The sequence below is a fragment of the Sarcophilus harrisii genome, chromosome 4, assembly GCF_902635505.1.
Source record: "Sarcophilus harrisii chromosome 4, mSarHar1.11, whole genome shotgun sequence".
Classification (NCBI taxonomy): domain Eukaryota; kingdom Metazoa; phylum Chordata; class Mammalia; order Dasyuromorphia; family Dasyuridae; genus Sarcophilus; species Sarcophilus harrisii.
The window spans coordinates 39,740,526-39,755,338 of NC_045429.1; the positions used below are offsets into that span (position 1 = coordinate 39,740,526).

A 14,813-nucleotide genomic window follows, 5' to 3' on the forward strand; every position below is an offset into this window, starting at 1 on the left:
TAATGACCTTTGCTCCTTGCTTTCACAAACCAGGTTAGGAAAAACAAACATCCCTATCAGGCTATAGCTACTCATGGTGGTGGTGAGGGGGGAGGGGGGGAGCCATGTGCCCCGTGTTGGAATAGAGAGGGCAACTGGGGGAGTGGGGCACAGGTGAAGTCAGGATAGCACTTCCCCTGGGTCCTTTCTACCTGCTCCACTGGCTCTGTCCAACCTGGCACGAGTTGGACGAAGCTCCTCCCTGTAGCTGCCCCGATACCCCGCACCCCTCCAACCCCATCCCCCTTTCCTTGGCTGGGGCGAAAACCGGGAACCCTTGAATCCGCAAATGGAAACTCCCGTGCGTGGCTCCAGCCCGGAGCACTGGGCATGCTCAGTGAGCCCAGGCAGGTTTTTGGTCGCGAGCAAGCTTTTTTTGCACTACATTCATCGGCTGCCAGGGGAAAGAGCCGCGGTTACGTGGTCGCCGCTGCCCTTCTGAGGCGGGGGGCGGGGGGCGCCTGTCACCGCACGGCACAACGCAGCGCAGCGCAGCGCAGCGCCGCGCCCGGCCAGCCCGCCAGCCGGGCCAGCCCTTCTTAGCCGCCCGCTTCTCTCGCCTGCCCGGCCCCGGCCGCAGCCGCTGGCCATGGCCGCGCTCGGCCACCTCTCCACCTTCGGCCGGGTCACCCACGCCGTGGTGCGGGGACTGCCCGAGTCCCTGTGCCAGCACGCGCTCCGGCGCCACAAGGGCGACGAGGTGGATTTCGCCCGGGCCGAGCGCGAGCACCAGCTCTACGTGGGGGTGCTGAAGAACAAACTGGGGCTGCAAGTGGTAGAGCTGCCGGCGGACGAGAGCCTGCCCGACTGCGTGTTCGTGGAGGACGTGGCCGTGGTGTGCGAGGAGACAGCCCTCCTCACCAGACCCGGGGCGGTGAGCCGGAGGAAGGAGGTAGGGAGGCGCGCCGGGGCTGGCAGAGGCTGGGAGTGTATTGGCAGGGCAGGGCAAAGCTGACAGGAGGGAGGGCTTCGAAAGCTCGGGCGCCCCTTCCCGCGCGCCCACTACTTAAAAGCGGCATCTGCCCAACGTCTAGGAAGAATCGGCTTCCGCGCTACTTAGGAACTTCCCATTTCTGGGAGAGAGTGAATATGAGGTACACACACACACACACACACACACACACACACACACAAGAGAAAGGCACACAGAGAAGTTCATTGTCATTATCTCTTAACTATTTGCGAAAGGTTGCATGCTGTTCTGCTCTTCAAGATCCTAGAAGTGTTATTTCTGCTTTCTTGAAGGACTTGCAGGGTGCCTGAAAACCGCCCCACTCTTCCTCATCTCACCCCACCCCACTTCCCACACACATGCATTTTTGTTTATTTGTTTTGCAGAGAGAGCCAGAGAAAAAGAAAAGGAAAATGTAACTCCAGCTGTTTGTCAGGGAGAGAAGAGCCCGTGTGTGCGGTGTGCTCTAAGGCGTGGCAAGCAGGCAGGCTGGTGGAATGATGGGAGAGGGACTTGAGAGAGATGCTCCCATTTGTCACAATGAAGCAGGGATCAAGTAGCGTCTTGGCTGCTCAGGAGCAGTTTGGGGGCCTAATAAATGGGGGAACGAGCGTGCTCACTGATATCTCGGTTACTTTTACAACACTGGCGGATGAGTCATGCAGAATGGGAGAGTAGAGAATGAATACAGATGGGGGGGTGGGTCTGTTTTGTTGGTTTGCTAAGTATTTGAATGGAGTATATTTGGAAAGCTGTACTCTGTCAGTGCGGGTGTGTGTGTGTGTGTGTGTGTGTGTGTGTGTGTGTGTGTTTTAGATAGAAATGTTGCCCTCCAAATCTAGTTGTTTTTAAGTCTCATTAAAAGCAATTAAGAGATTGTTTTGGTTTTGGGTTAAAGGGGTATTGACGGTAGGAAAAAGCCACAATAGCATCTGAAAATTGCAGGGAATACTTAAAATACAATATAGGTCAACAGTGAGAGAAGAAGAGGGCGAAATTTGATTTTGAAATGCCATCTGGACAATGCTGCCCCAGTGACTACTCACAGCCAAGGCCCAAAAAATCGGTTGCTGTTAGCATACAATAATATTGCAAGAAGCTGGATGCTTTCTTTCATATTGGGAGTTTTTTCTCTTTATTCTTTTCACACATTAGGACATTGACACATGTTAGATATAGAGTTTGGGAACCTACACAGGTGCTTCTTGTCTGAGAGGACATTACATATTCTTAGTGAATAAAAACAATCCATTAATTAATAACCTTTTTCATAATTCAGTTAATAAAAAGGACACTGGATTTGATTTTTCAACCACCTGCTTTCCCTTTTGCCTTCCAACTCTTTGATTTCATGGATTTCTCAACTGAATTTTAAATTGAAAAAAGTTCAGTACTGAAAGAAACATTTCTAATGTGCTCTTCACCAAGAAGTAGGACTATGTGTAGCTTGTGCTTTAGGAGAAAATGGAAATGTTCTCAGGAAGCTCTTCAGAATGGTGCCTGTTTGATAGTGCAATCCAATTTCCTCTCAGGAGATTGTTCTGGGATACCTTTGATTTTCAATGATAGTGTCACTTTCCTAAGATGAAAATGGTCCACAGCTCCCACGTGTTGAGCAATATATGAAAGTTGATTTCATTCCTTCCTGTTTTTTCTAAGTTTATATATGTATATACACACGTACACATATATCTGTACATATTTGTGCATATGTATATATGTACCCACATATACACACACACCCCAGAGGGTCAGAATAGATTCACTTTTTGAGTTTCACTTATCAATAATTCAGTTACAGTGACATTTTCTCCTTCTCCTTTATGGAAAGTAAAGCTAATGTTTTGAATCTTCAGTCTAATCTAATATGCCATGTTCCTCCCAGGATAAGTCAAGTGCTTGAAAATAGTTCCTCTTCAGTAAGTCCCTAGAGTAGGGTACATAGAGCAAAGGTATAAATCAACTGACTAGAATATAGCATAAAGGTACTGAGTAATAATACTTTCAGGTGGCATTTGTTTGCTGCTGTACAGTTACAAAGCCTTTTAGATCTTCACAAAAATCTTTCTAGATAGGTTGCATAAGAATTAACTACCACCATTTTAAAGATGATGAAACAGACTTCTCAGAGAGAAATGGCCTGTGATCACATAATAAATGGCAGAATAGGGATTTGATCCTATCTTCATACTCCTAATTATAGTAAAATATCCTATCTCCTCAGTAGATTGTTTGTATTTGACCGAACAGGGCAAAATATTTGTTTAAATATTTGTTCCCATCCCTGGCACCTACACAGTGTCCTGCTCAGAGCAGTTCAAACTAGTGTGTGTGTGTGTGTGTGTGTGTGTGTGTGTGTGTGTGTTTAACCATGAAATGTCTGAACCAGTCCAGCTACTAGTGAGAATCAAGGATGACTTCCCCTTCTATCACTATTCAGCATTTCCATGCAATGTGAATGGAGAATTATTGCTCATATTATTCAGGAACAGTCCAAAGTATCATTTTTATGACTTTAGATTTTTAAATAGCTTATGTTTTTCAATTTATATGATTCTACATCAATTATTTAGGTAGCTTAGTGGCCCAGTGGGTAGAGCACTGGGCTTGAAGTCAGGAAAATTTGAGTTCAAATCTAGCTTCAGATACTTACTAAATATGTGAGTTTGGACAAGTCACTTAAACCTGTTTGCCTCAGTTTCCTTATCTATAAAATGAGCTAGAGACAGAAATGGCAAACCACTCCAGTATTTTTGCCAAGAAAACCCCAAATGGGGTCACAAAGAGTCATGACTTATATAACTGAATAATACTGTTAGCCATAATGCTTTCTTCTTATTCGTATTTGAGATTTCACTTTAATTACCATTCAGTATATTCTGTTTTAGTAAATTGGGATTCACTTGTACTTGAATTTTAGTTTTATTAGGGCAATCTCTAAGACTGTATTTGAATACAAATGATCAGCTTCATATATTGATGATCTTCATTTGAAAAATCTGAGGAAATCCCCCTTACTTATTTGCTCCTTCCTCTTCCTTCTGAGGAAAGTCCAATATTTCATACCAGTTTGAAGACATTTTCATTGGTTATTATTGATTAAAGATTGTGGTGGAGTGGATAGAGACCTGATCTTTAAGCTACGAAGATCTAGGTTTAGATTTTGCCTTTTACACATGCTGAGTGCCATTCTGGACAAATAACAAGCTCTCCATGCTCTCAGAAGCTTTTGAAGACTCAGTTTTAGAGAATGTGTACCTATGTATATTGACAAAGTAAGTTTACATATTTGGAACTCATCCATGTCAATAAATACATGTGCAATCTCTACTCATCTGATGAAGCAGAGGACTAATAATTCTTCAATAGATGATTGACTATTTGTCAATATATAAATTACTTGAAAACAAGTTAGCATTATAGCTATCCAATATCTTCTTTTTAAGGACAAATGACTATTTTGTTAGATAGGGATTAGCCCTGTGATTTCACTTTGATAGAAAATTCCTTCTACTGATACAGGTTGACACTTTCTCTGAAACTGTCTCATGTGGCTGACTGAAAAAGAGAAGTTGAATGATTTTCTCAGTGTCTCAGAGCCACAGCATGTCAGAGATTCCAATTGAAACCAAGCCCTAAGCCAGATTTTTATCAATTATACCACGACTGCCTCTTATTATTATTATTATTATTATTAATAGCAAGAAAAATTATTTGTCCCAGATAGTAAGATTGGATTTTCTTTAGAAGTAGAAAGTGGAAGTCAATAAATAGGTAAATTTCCATTTTTATCTTCATTAACTTTACTTCATGTTGTAATTACTTGGTAATCATCAATTCTTAATCATATAACATTAACAACAATTTTAAAATAGTTTTGAAATAGAGCATTTTTAAAGATAGGCTTTTGTTCACCCTATTTATTCATTCCCTCTCTACCTTCTTTCTAAATGTCAGGATTATTGAAATACATTTTTGAGATATGCTCTAATACACTAAATTGCATTTCACAAAATCTTTTAAAATCTATGATTAGTGGTCAATGAAATTTACCATTCAGATGAATTATTACTATTGTTGTTGTGTATGTCTAGTTCTCCCTTCTCTTTTCTGTATCCTGCTTCCTCTTTCAGTATCTGTTTTACCAGGCAGCCAAGTGCCTTCATGTTGTCTGTTCTGCAGTTAGTGTCCCCTGACCTCTGACAAAGGCATGATTGAGAGAACAGAGGTTGTCAAGGATGTAGCTAACTAGCTAAACTTGAGATAGGGCTCTTCACCATATGACTGACTATGCATCAGACCTTGGACAGCTCACAGTACTGCCCAACTCAGAAAATTTCCCCCAGAGATAGAGTAGGGCTTCACAGAAACACACGAAAAAAACACACAAGAATAACTTTTCTTTCCTTTTCCTCCCATCATTCAGGCAATCAAATCATTAATCAACATTGATTGGTCCTACTGTGTGCCAGGCACTATGCTAAGTGAAGGAGAGTTTTTTACCTAGCTTACCATCTTTTTCTTTGTTAAAGACAGTCTTTACAACAGCAGGAATCACACAGGTAGTCTAGTGTAGAATAGAGGTTGGTGTAATGATCAAGGGTGTTGGGAATATCTGCTGCCTGATGGCCATCCCAATTTAGCTGCCTTTGGTTTCTTAGGGATGAAGAGGGGAAAGGGGGATTTGAGGCAAAGTAGTAGTAGGATAAGTAATAGGAACCCATTGTCACTCATATTAGGGACTTCATATTGTATTTCTCCTAAGAGAATTTTGATTTGGGGGTAGGACCTTATGAGAAGAAGATAGTGCTTGGAGCTAAAATAACAATTATTAATTATAGAGTTTGTGTTGTATCAACAAAGGAAGGCCAGTTTCTACTTCTCTGGCTCTGTGTTTATTCTGAGAAAAGCAGGACTGTTTTGGCCCCCATATTATTAATGAAAATGAAATGATTAGTTTATCAGAGCTTCTGCTAACTTTGCATAATTATAACTAATTATCAAATTCGTTGTCAGGTATAAAGGGGATTAGATTTGTTCTGTTAGACCTCAATCACTTAATAACCATTAAGTGCTGCCTATATGCTGCATATATGCACATATATAGTTAGGAGACAGAAAGTGCCCTCAAGGGACTTGCACCATACAAAGGAGAGTTCACTGATATAATATGTATGCAAAATGAATACATAGTAATTTGAAGAGAGATGCTAGCAGTTAGAGAAATTGGAAGGATCTTCTTGAAATACATGGTACTTAAAATGAACCTTAAAGGGAGGGAGGAGCCATGAAGATCCTGCTAGTAGCAGTTAAAGTGCTGCAGAAAGAGATTTTAATTCAATAATAATTTAAAATTTCCAAACAATCAGAACTATGCAAAAGTGGAACGGGGTTAGTAGATACTAGAAGTCTTCAAAATGGATGACTATTTTGTCAGAGTTGTTCAGGAATGAATTAGATTAGATATCACCTGAGGGGTCTTTCAATTACGAGATTTTTCAAGTCAGGTCAACAAGCATTTATTAAGTACCTACTAGAGGCCAGATTCTGTGCTAAATTTCAGAAAGGGGGAAAATAGTCCCTGCCCTCAAAGAGTTCAGAGTCTAATGAGGGAGCCAACGTATAAATAATGATGTCAAACAAAATATTCACAGAATGAATTAGACACTATCATGTGAAAGCCGCTAAGATGAAGGAAAACTAAGGGATTATTTCAGAAGTGGGCATGTTAGCTGATACTTGAAAGAAGCCAGGGAAGCTAGGAGGTAGGGATAATGAGAGGGATTGCATCCAAGAATGGGGAATAGCCAGAGACAATGCCTGGTGTCAAGAACTATAAAGTGTTATTTGGGAAACAATAAGGCAGTCAGTGTTACTGATTTAAAAAGTATTTGGGAGTGGTAGGGAATGGGGAGAATTTGGTGTAAGGTGTAAGGAGAACTTGCCCCTTTAGGAAGGGGCCGGGTTAGAAAGAGCTTTAAAAGCCAATCAGGATTTTCCGTTTGATCGTAAAGGTAATTAATCACATGAATCCTATTTCAGACATTAACTATATCCATATGAACTCAGCTGTTTCCTTTTTTGTTTTCCCTTTTAAGGATAAATAGAATTTTAAAAATTAGATGAGCACACAAAAAATTCCCCCAAACTTCTGTTTAAATTCAATAGAGGAAAACTCTTTTGTATCTTAATTAGAAATTATTCTGACTCACTGGAAGCTGAAGAGTGAATGTGCTGGAGGCTATTCAGATGGCAACAAATGATCATATCTTGGTACAGAGTTGCCTCCAACTAGTCTCAACAACTGCTTTCATTGTGTGTTTACACCCTATTCTTGAGAATAGCTCCAGCAGGAAAAGTTTTGGGGGGAAAGGTTGATGCTATTAAGATAAATTAATTTGACTACCTGCAGTTGATTATGGAAGCCTGAGCATTAAAGTGCAAATGATAAGTAGAATGTCATTGTTATCAGATGCCGTTGACTAAAATGGAACTTTTTGGCAAAAGGGTTTTTATGGAAAATTTCATAAATAGAAAAGGAATGGTGAGATAGATTCTCCGCTTTTGTCCAGGAAAATAGCTTTTTCACATCTTTGGTTGCTGTAGAGTTCATATTTCTTTTGTATTAATTTTGATTACTGTGATGCTAGCAATCCACCCATTAGTAGAAACCACAACCATAAAAGTCCACTTAGGACATTTGAACAAATGAAAGTTTAGCTTCTAAAGCTTTTCCATCAGGTAAATTATTCATGGCCTCTTATGACCCTGAACATTAATATGGAAATATGTTTTTAAAATTAGTGTGGATATGGTTTTTTATTGGATTTTTTTTTTTACCATTAAAACAGTACCAGCTGCTGAAAGCTTCTTCTAATCTATATTTGCATATTGTGGCATTTATAAAAAGCAACAGTAATACATTCAATGACCTGAGAATACCCCCATGTCAGGCTCCAACATACCTGCTGGACAAAATAATACACCTAGCCTTGGATGCTTTGACTTTCCACCAACAAATTCTTCAGGCCAACTACATAGACAATTGTTTTCCATCCGAATAGACATCACAACAGCAACCTCAAATAAAAATTCCATTTAAAGGGATGTGTATATAGTGACAATCTGGTTCATTTTGTCATTGTCAAAAAAAATTAACATTATGCTCTGCTGGAAGCCAAAACTTGAAGGAGCAAGAGGGCCTAAAATAAGGGAATCAGTTGACAAACATCTTAGTTCTTCGGTTTAGATCATTTAAGCAGTGATGATAAATAGAGCTTTTGATGGATCTCATCATCAGGGGTTTTCCCCCTTGTTGTGCACTTCTCAACCTGCCCATGCCTTCTTGTTTTTGCTTACCACAAACACAGATGAGCGTACTGTAAAGCTTGCTATGATTTGTCAGACAACACAACGTGGAAGGAAAATACATTTCTTCTTGAAGGCAAGATGGAGGAGGAATGGCTAGATACTAGCTTATTCGAATGGGAGTGACGTGGGGTGGAATGGTGTTTAGTGGACTCTAAATAAATAATATATAATATTATATGTATGTAATATAATATACATAAAATAATACATAATAATATATTATATTAAATAATAAGTAAATAAATAAAATGTCAATCAAGACTAGGATATATAAGCCAGGAAGGTAAACCAGCAGTCTTAATTCAGGCCAAGTATTTAGAAATGGGAAGGTGATAATCAGATTATACTCCATCCTAGTCAGAGTTCTCCTGGAATACTTTGTCCATTTCATTTCTGGGTATCATGAGAGACAGTGTTGAGCAATGGAGTTGATCTTGGAGGCAGGAAAAGTTGAGCTGAAGTATTGCCTTTGACTTCATATGACTCCAGGAAAATAATTTGCCCCCTGCTCTAGGCAACTTTTGTGGCAATAAATTGGAGAGACAGTGCTGATTTGTAATGTACAGGGAGTTTTATCATCTGGAAGTTACACATGTCAATAAAATCATAGCTGCAATCTCTATCCTTCTATTTAACTGGATTCTATATTCATAAAGGATTCTGATAAGCTTAAAAGTGTTCAGAGGAAGGTAGTCTGTATGGTGAAAAGCTTCAGGGTCATGTCATTTGTGACTCAGTTGGAGAAACTATAAATATTTAGCTTAGGGAAAAGAAGCATGTTACCTCTCTTCAAGCATTTGAAGATCTGACATGTGGAAGATGGATGCAGTTTGTTCTGCATAACCCCAGAGAACAAAACTGGGAGCAATAGATAAAATAGTCTGGTGGCTCAGTGGATCTAATCTATGACATTTATGCAGGATCTGCATGACTGAGGACAAGTCATTATCATTATGTACCTTAGTTTTCTTATCTGTAAAATAGAAGGTTGGATTTGATGGTCTTTAAGCTCTCTACCAGTTACAAATCTGTGATCTTCAGTTGCTGGACTTGAATTTAGTTTTGATATAAGATTTTTGCTGATTTTGTTCAATGATTTAGTCTTGTCTGACTCTTCTTGACCCTGTTTGGTGTGGGTATTTTTGTAAAAATAAAAACTATAGTGAGTTTGCCATTTCCTTCTCCAATTCATTTTACAAATGAGAAAACTGCGATAAACAAATTTAAGTAACTTGCCAAATTCACATAGCTAGTAACTGAGGATAGATTTGAACTCGAGTCTTCTTGACTCAATGACTCTATCTCTACTCTAGTTACCCCTTGATATAAGGACAACCATCCTAACAAAGAGAACCATCTAAGAATAAAATGGTTTTCCTCCAAAAGTACTGAGTTTCTCCTCACTGTAGTCAGTCCTTCTAGCAAAGACTAGGTGACTGTCAGGTATGTTGAAGAGAGGATCCTTCTTCATGTATTGGTTGTACTGTTTGGCCTCTGAACTTCTTCTTCAACCTGAGATACTATGAAAAACTCACAATAATTTTCTGGCTCGCTGACATTACAGAATGTCCCTTATGTAACAAAACATATCCATTTCTTGCTGATATCACAAAACTACAAGTTAAAAGGAATACAATTTCTGAGCTACTCTCTTTATAATACAATTTTATCTGAATTGGCTTGTGGGAATGAACACATTCTAATGAAAATCATGTTGCTCTTACCTGACTTTTATATATATAAATAAAAATATAACCTCTTGTGGGTGTTTCATTAAAATGTATTCTGTACTTGATGTCTTTTTGGATGTTCTTAATTGCTCAGGAAATGTGGAAACTTCAAATAAGCTTATAGAACCATGTAACCAAGAGACAGAAGCATGCCTTTAAAAATAGCCATATTTTAGAAGACCAAATGAAAGCCTATCACTTGATAGAGTGGCCTAGGTCACAGTAAGTTGGTGAATGTTGTACTGTAGATATAAGTTGGAGTCTCTGTATGAAGGATTAAGGCAGATGTCCTTGACTAAAGCAATTAATCCAATTGATTAAATATCTAGTATATTCAGACTGCTATAGTAGGATCAAGGGAATATTCAGAGATCATAGGCTGATAGAATCATAGACCAAGACTTGGCAGGGAATTTGGAGGTCCTCAAGTGACATCTCAAAGGTATCAGAATCACCACCTAAAGCCCTACTTTTTTTATTTTTTTAATGTTTTATTGCCCAATCAGAATAAAGTGCAATTAGGAAATGCTTCACAAAAATAAATAAAAATATGAAAGAACATATATAATGTTACTTTGTGGTTTTTGAAATCAATTATGGATCACCATTTCTAACTGAGCTTGACCTGCTGATATCATTCAACCCTTCATTTTATAATTGGAAAAACTGAAGCCCAGGGAAGATGAGGAATTTGTCCAAGATATATAGGTAATAAAGTGACAGAGTTAAAATTTGAATTCAGATCCTGTGACTCCTTGTCTAACAGTCTTTCCACTTCTTCAAATTAGAAACAATAGCATATCACCCCCTTGCATTAATTTTTCACGTTAGTTGGGAGGGCTAGGCATAAATAGCTAATACAAAATATAATACAATGACTGCACAAATAAGGGCTTAGTGAGATTCGAGGAAGGAAAGGTTTTTTCCAACTGAACAAACCAAGGAAAATTTCATGGAAAATATAGTGAATACAGCTGGGGCCTTATGAGTATACTAAGTACAGCTAGATCCTTATTAATATTAATAATTAATCTTCTTAAATGGTTCAATATATTCAAATTTGAACAATCCAGAGTTATAATTATGTAAAATATAGTCATTGGTTCCAGCCCAATGGAAACATGTAGTATAGTGTTACCACTTCATGGGATTAATTATTCACTAGGTCTTGAAGGATGGATAGGATCTCAGAAAGCAGAGTTGGAGGCTAAGCATAAAAGGGGCAGATACTAGAAGATATAGAGGAAGCAGAATAGGAGATGAGGATGAGAATGACAACTAGCCCAATTTCCTGAAGGCCAGAACCCCTGATAAGGATCAGTATGGAATAAGGGTAAAAAGACAGATAGGTATGAGATGATAAAGGATCTTGAATGCCTTGTCAAGGAGTCTAGATTTTATTTTGTAGACAATCAAGGGCAAACCTCACAATAATCTTAGATTCCCTGGGGTGTTTAGATTCCCTTTGTGATTTCTGCCTCATTGCAGCCCATAACCAGTAGGTTATTTTAGATCAACATCTGTATTATGTGTTTTGGAGTTACGAAGATTCCCCCATTCCCAACCCTATCTCTTTTCCCCTATTCTCTCACTCTACAAAGTCCTGGTGCCATCTAATGTCAAATCAACCATCCTGAAGTGCATCACAGCACATTAAAATAGCTGAGTTTACTGGGGACATCTAGATAAGATGGAAGCTAATAAAGTGCCTAGAAAACCTTGAAGTTCAGATAAAAGTCAACTTAATTACCCCATGCCAAGATAGCTCATTGTTTTATAGTCATTTCTCAATTATTCATGCTAATAATAGGTAATTCAAAAATTATTTCAATTTGCCTTCAAAACATGTGTGCCTATTTATATTTGACTAGAGACATAGATGTTCTCTGGAATGTCATATTTCAAACAAAAATAAAGTAAGTCAGGCTGTGAAGACATGACCAAGAAAAACTGAAATATCATGCTTAATGATTTTCCTGATTTTCCATACTAGAGATATGTAATGGGCTGAAGCTCGAGTTGATGCACTGAGGTCCCAAGCATGTGAGGCTAAATAGTAATTGGACCATACTCTATTAATATATATGCTTGGAGAAAGAATGGCCCCCGCCCACTCTTTGTGCAAGTCCTGATGTGTTGTATAGGAAATGATGATTTTGGTGGGTGGAGGCAGAGGGGTGGAGAGAGGAGCGAAAAGAGAAGGCAGGCTGGCTGGCTTCTGGTCTGGCTGGCTTCTTGACTCAGCTGCACACATTGCTATTGCGATCCCCCCTTCACCTCCGATTCCCCTTCACCTCCGATCCTTCTTCATCTCTACTGAGAATAAAGATTGAAGATTTTCCCTTAACCTGAATTCCTGACTCCGGCTGATTTTAAAATATGCGGTCATCACAAAGATTATTACTATCTAAACTCATGAAAAGCACCAGTCTTAACTGAGATGCCATTTCTCTTTGTATTCATAATATCCTCTTAAAATAGATTGGAGATAATAAGTCTTTTTATATGAAAGGACTGTAGTTCTCTACCTACATAAGGAGGGGAGCAAAGCAGGATTATTGGAATATTGGACAAAATGCTGGATTTGGAATCAGGGAAAACTTGAGTTCTAATCTTTCTTCAGACAATGAAGTTCTTCCTCACAGATTGTTCTAAGGACCAAATGATATAATTCTTTGCAAATCTTAAAGTGATATATAAATGCCATCTACAAAAGAGTGAGCTATGTTAATGAATGACTTTATCATTTAGCCATACTCCTGTGCTTCATTTCTGCATAGAACTTACTGTGGTCTCTTGCAACTTAAGCCAGAAGAATATAAGTTCAAGAAGGATCAAGCTGTAAAGGTAAGTAGGAACTAGCAAGCATTCATTAAAAACTTATGTGCACAACACTATGATGAGCTTCGAATTCAAAGAAAAAAAAAGAAAACTTCCTTACCTTTAATGAACTTAACACTTTACTGGTTAGATACATCTTGTAAACAGATAAATACATATATGACATTTTGAATAGGGAAATCACAGCACTTGGCATACAGTCAGGAAGTAGAAGGAATGGGAACAAGGGAACAAGCATTTATTAAGCACTTACTATGTGCCAGACACCATGCTAAGTTATTATTATCTCCTTTTTAGAGATGTGACATTACCTCTAGTAAGTGCTTAATAAATGATGATTAACTAGGGAAGAATTAAGAGAACTTAAAATTTATTTGGCTGTGAGAGAACAGTAGCAACTTCAAAGATCAAGAAAAGTTTCCTGTAGAAGGTGGTGGGTGAACTGACCCTCCAAAGAAGCCAGGAAGCTTGATTATCTATTGTCCTAATTCTGGCTTAGCTGTATGGGGGGGATAATGATCACCAGAGTGCTGGATATTAAGTACTGATTTCTTATCAGCTACATGATTCAGGAAAACCATCTTGTAGACACTATGTTCCCCATTAATATAGCACCTACATAAATGAAGTCATGACTTTCTGAAACATTGAAATAATTTAAAATCATATTAATGATAACAAGAAATCTATCTTGTTCAAGTCAGTGTACCCACAGATTTCTGCAAAGATTTGGAAAGGTCCAGATTACACAATTAAAGGATATTATAATCTCCTAGGTATCACTGCCTAGACATCTTAAAAGGACATCTCAAACAGAACTCATTTTATTTCCCACAACAAATGCTTCATTGACCCAAACTTCCCTTTTTCTGTTGATAGGACCCCCGTCCTGCTAGTGATTCATATTTACAAGCTTGGAATCACCCTTGCCTCTCTCACCTCTCCTCTATCCAATATCTAATCAGTTACTGTCTTGTACCTCTTCAATTCCTCTCCCATCTGTCCTCGTTTCTCTGCTCATAAGACCTCTTCTCTAGTTCTCATCTTTACTTAGTCTGCTATAAGTCTCTTCATTGATCTGCTTCTAGCCTATCCTCTGTCTCCAATCCATCTTTCATATTGCTGCCAAATTGATATTCTTAGAACACAGATCTGACCATATCATGTCCTAATTAAAAATTCTTCAGTATCTCCTTATTGCTGCTAGAATAATGTACAAGATCCTCATCTTGACATTCAAAGCCCACCATAATCTGGCTTCCTCCTGTCTATTCAGTCTTATTTTATATTTTTGGTTAGTCAGGCTGTCCTGCTGACCTGTACAGGTGGTACACATTTCAGAGTGACATTTTAATAATATTTCTAATCTAAACAGAATCCTAAAAATAGGTTTAAATTTTTCCTAGGTCCTTAGAACTTTTTACTAGACTACAACATTTCCACCAGAGTTATATAGATTAGGACTTCTTAAATTTTTTCCACTCATGACTCTTTTTTGCCCAAGAAATTTTTACATGACCCAGATATATAGATGTATAAAATGTACAAATCAAACACATACTAATAATAAATCATAATTTCATGATCCCCACATTCAGTTATGCAAACCTTGTGAAGTTGTGACTAAAAATTTTAAAAAACTTTCATATAGATGATATTTTCTGTATATAAGCATTAACAGTCTAAATGATAATAATAATATTCATGTAGAACTTTGAAATTTGCAAAGTATTGTACAAAGGAAAATCTTCTATTCCAATGTGTATTTTTAATTTCTTGCTCTCATAACTAACTCTGACTTTTCCCCAGACATTCTTTTCTTGACTTGCCTGATTTCTTTTATGTGATAATTTACAGACTATTTGCTCTTTTGTTTTTCA

The 14,813-nt window shown here is 38.3% G+C and overlaps 1 protein-coding gene across 1 annotated transcript in view; it reads left to right on the forward strand.

The window, feature by feature from the left end:
* The first annotated feature begins 368 nt into the window (after nucleotides 1–368).
* DDAH1 (dimethylarginine dimethylaminohydrolase 1) overlaps nucleotides 369–14,813 on the forward strand; it is a 195,216-nt gene continuing 180,771 nt past the window's right edge. Inside the window, exon 1 of the mRNA XM_031969395.1 lies at nucleotides 369–931. Coding sequence (XP_031825255.1) covers nucleotides 629–931 — 303 coding nt within the window. The 5' untranslated portion in view covers nucleotides 369–628. The remainder of the gene's footprint in view (nucleotides 932–14,813) is intronic.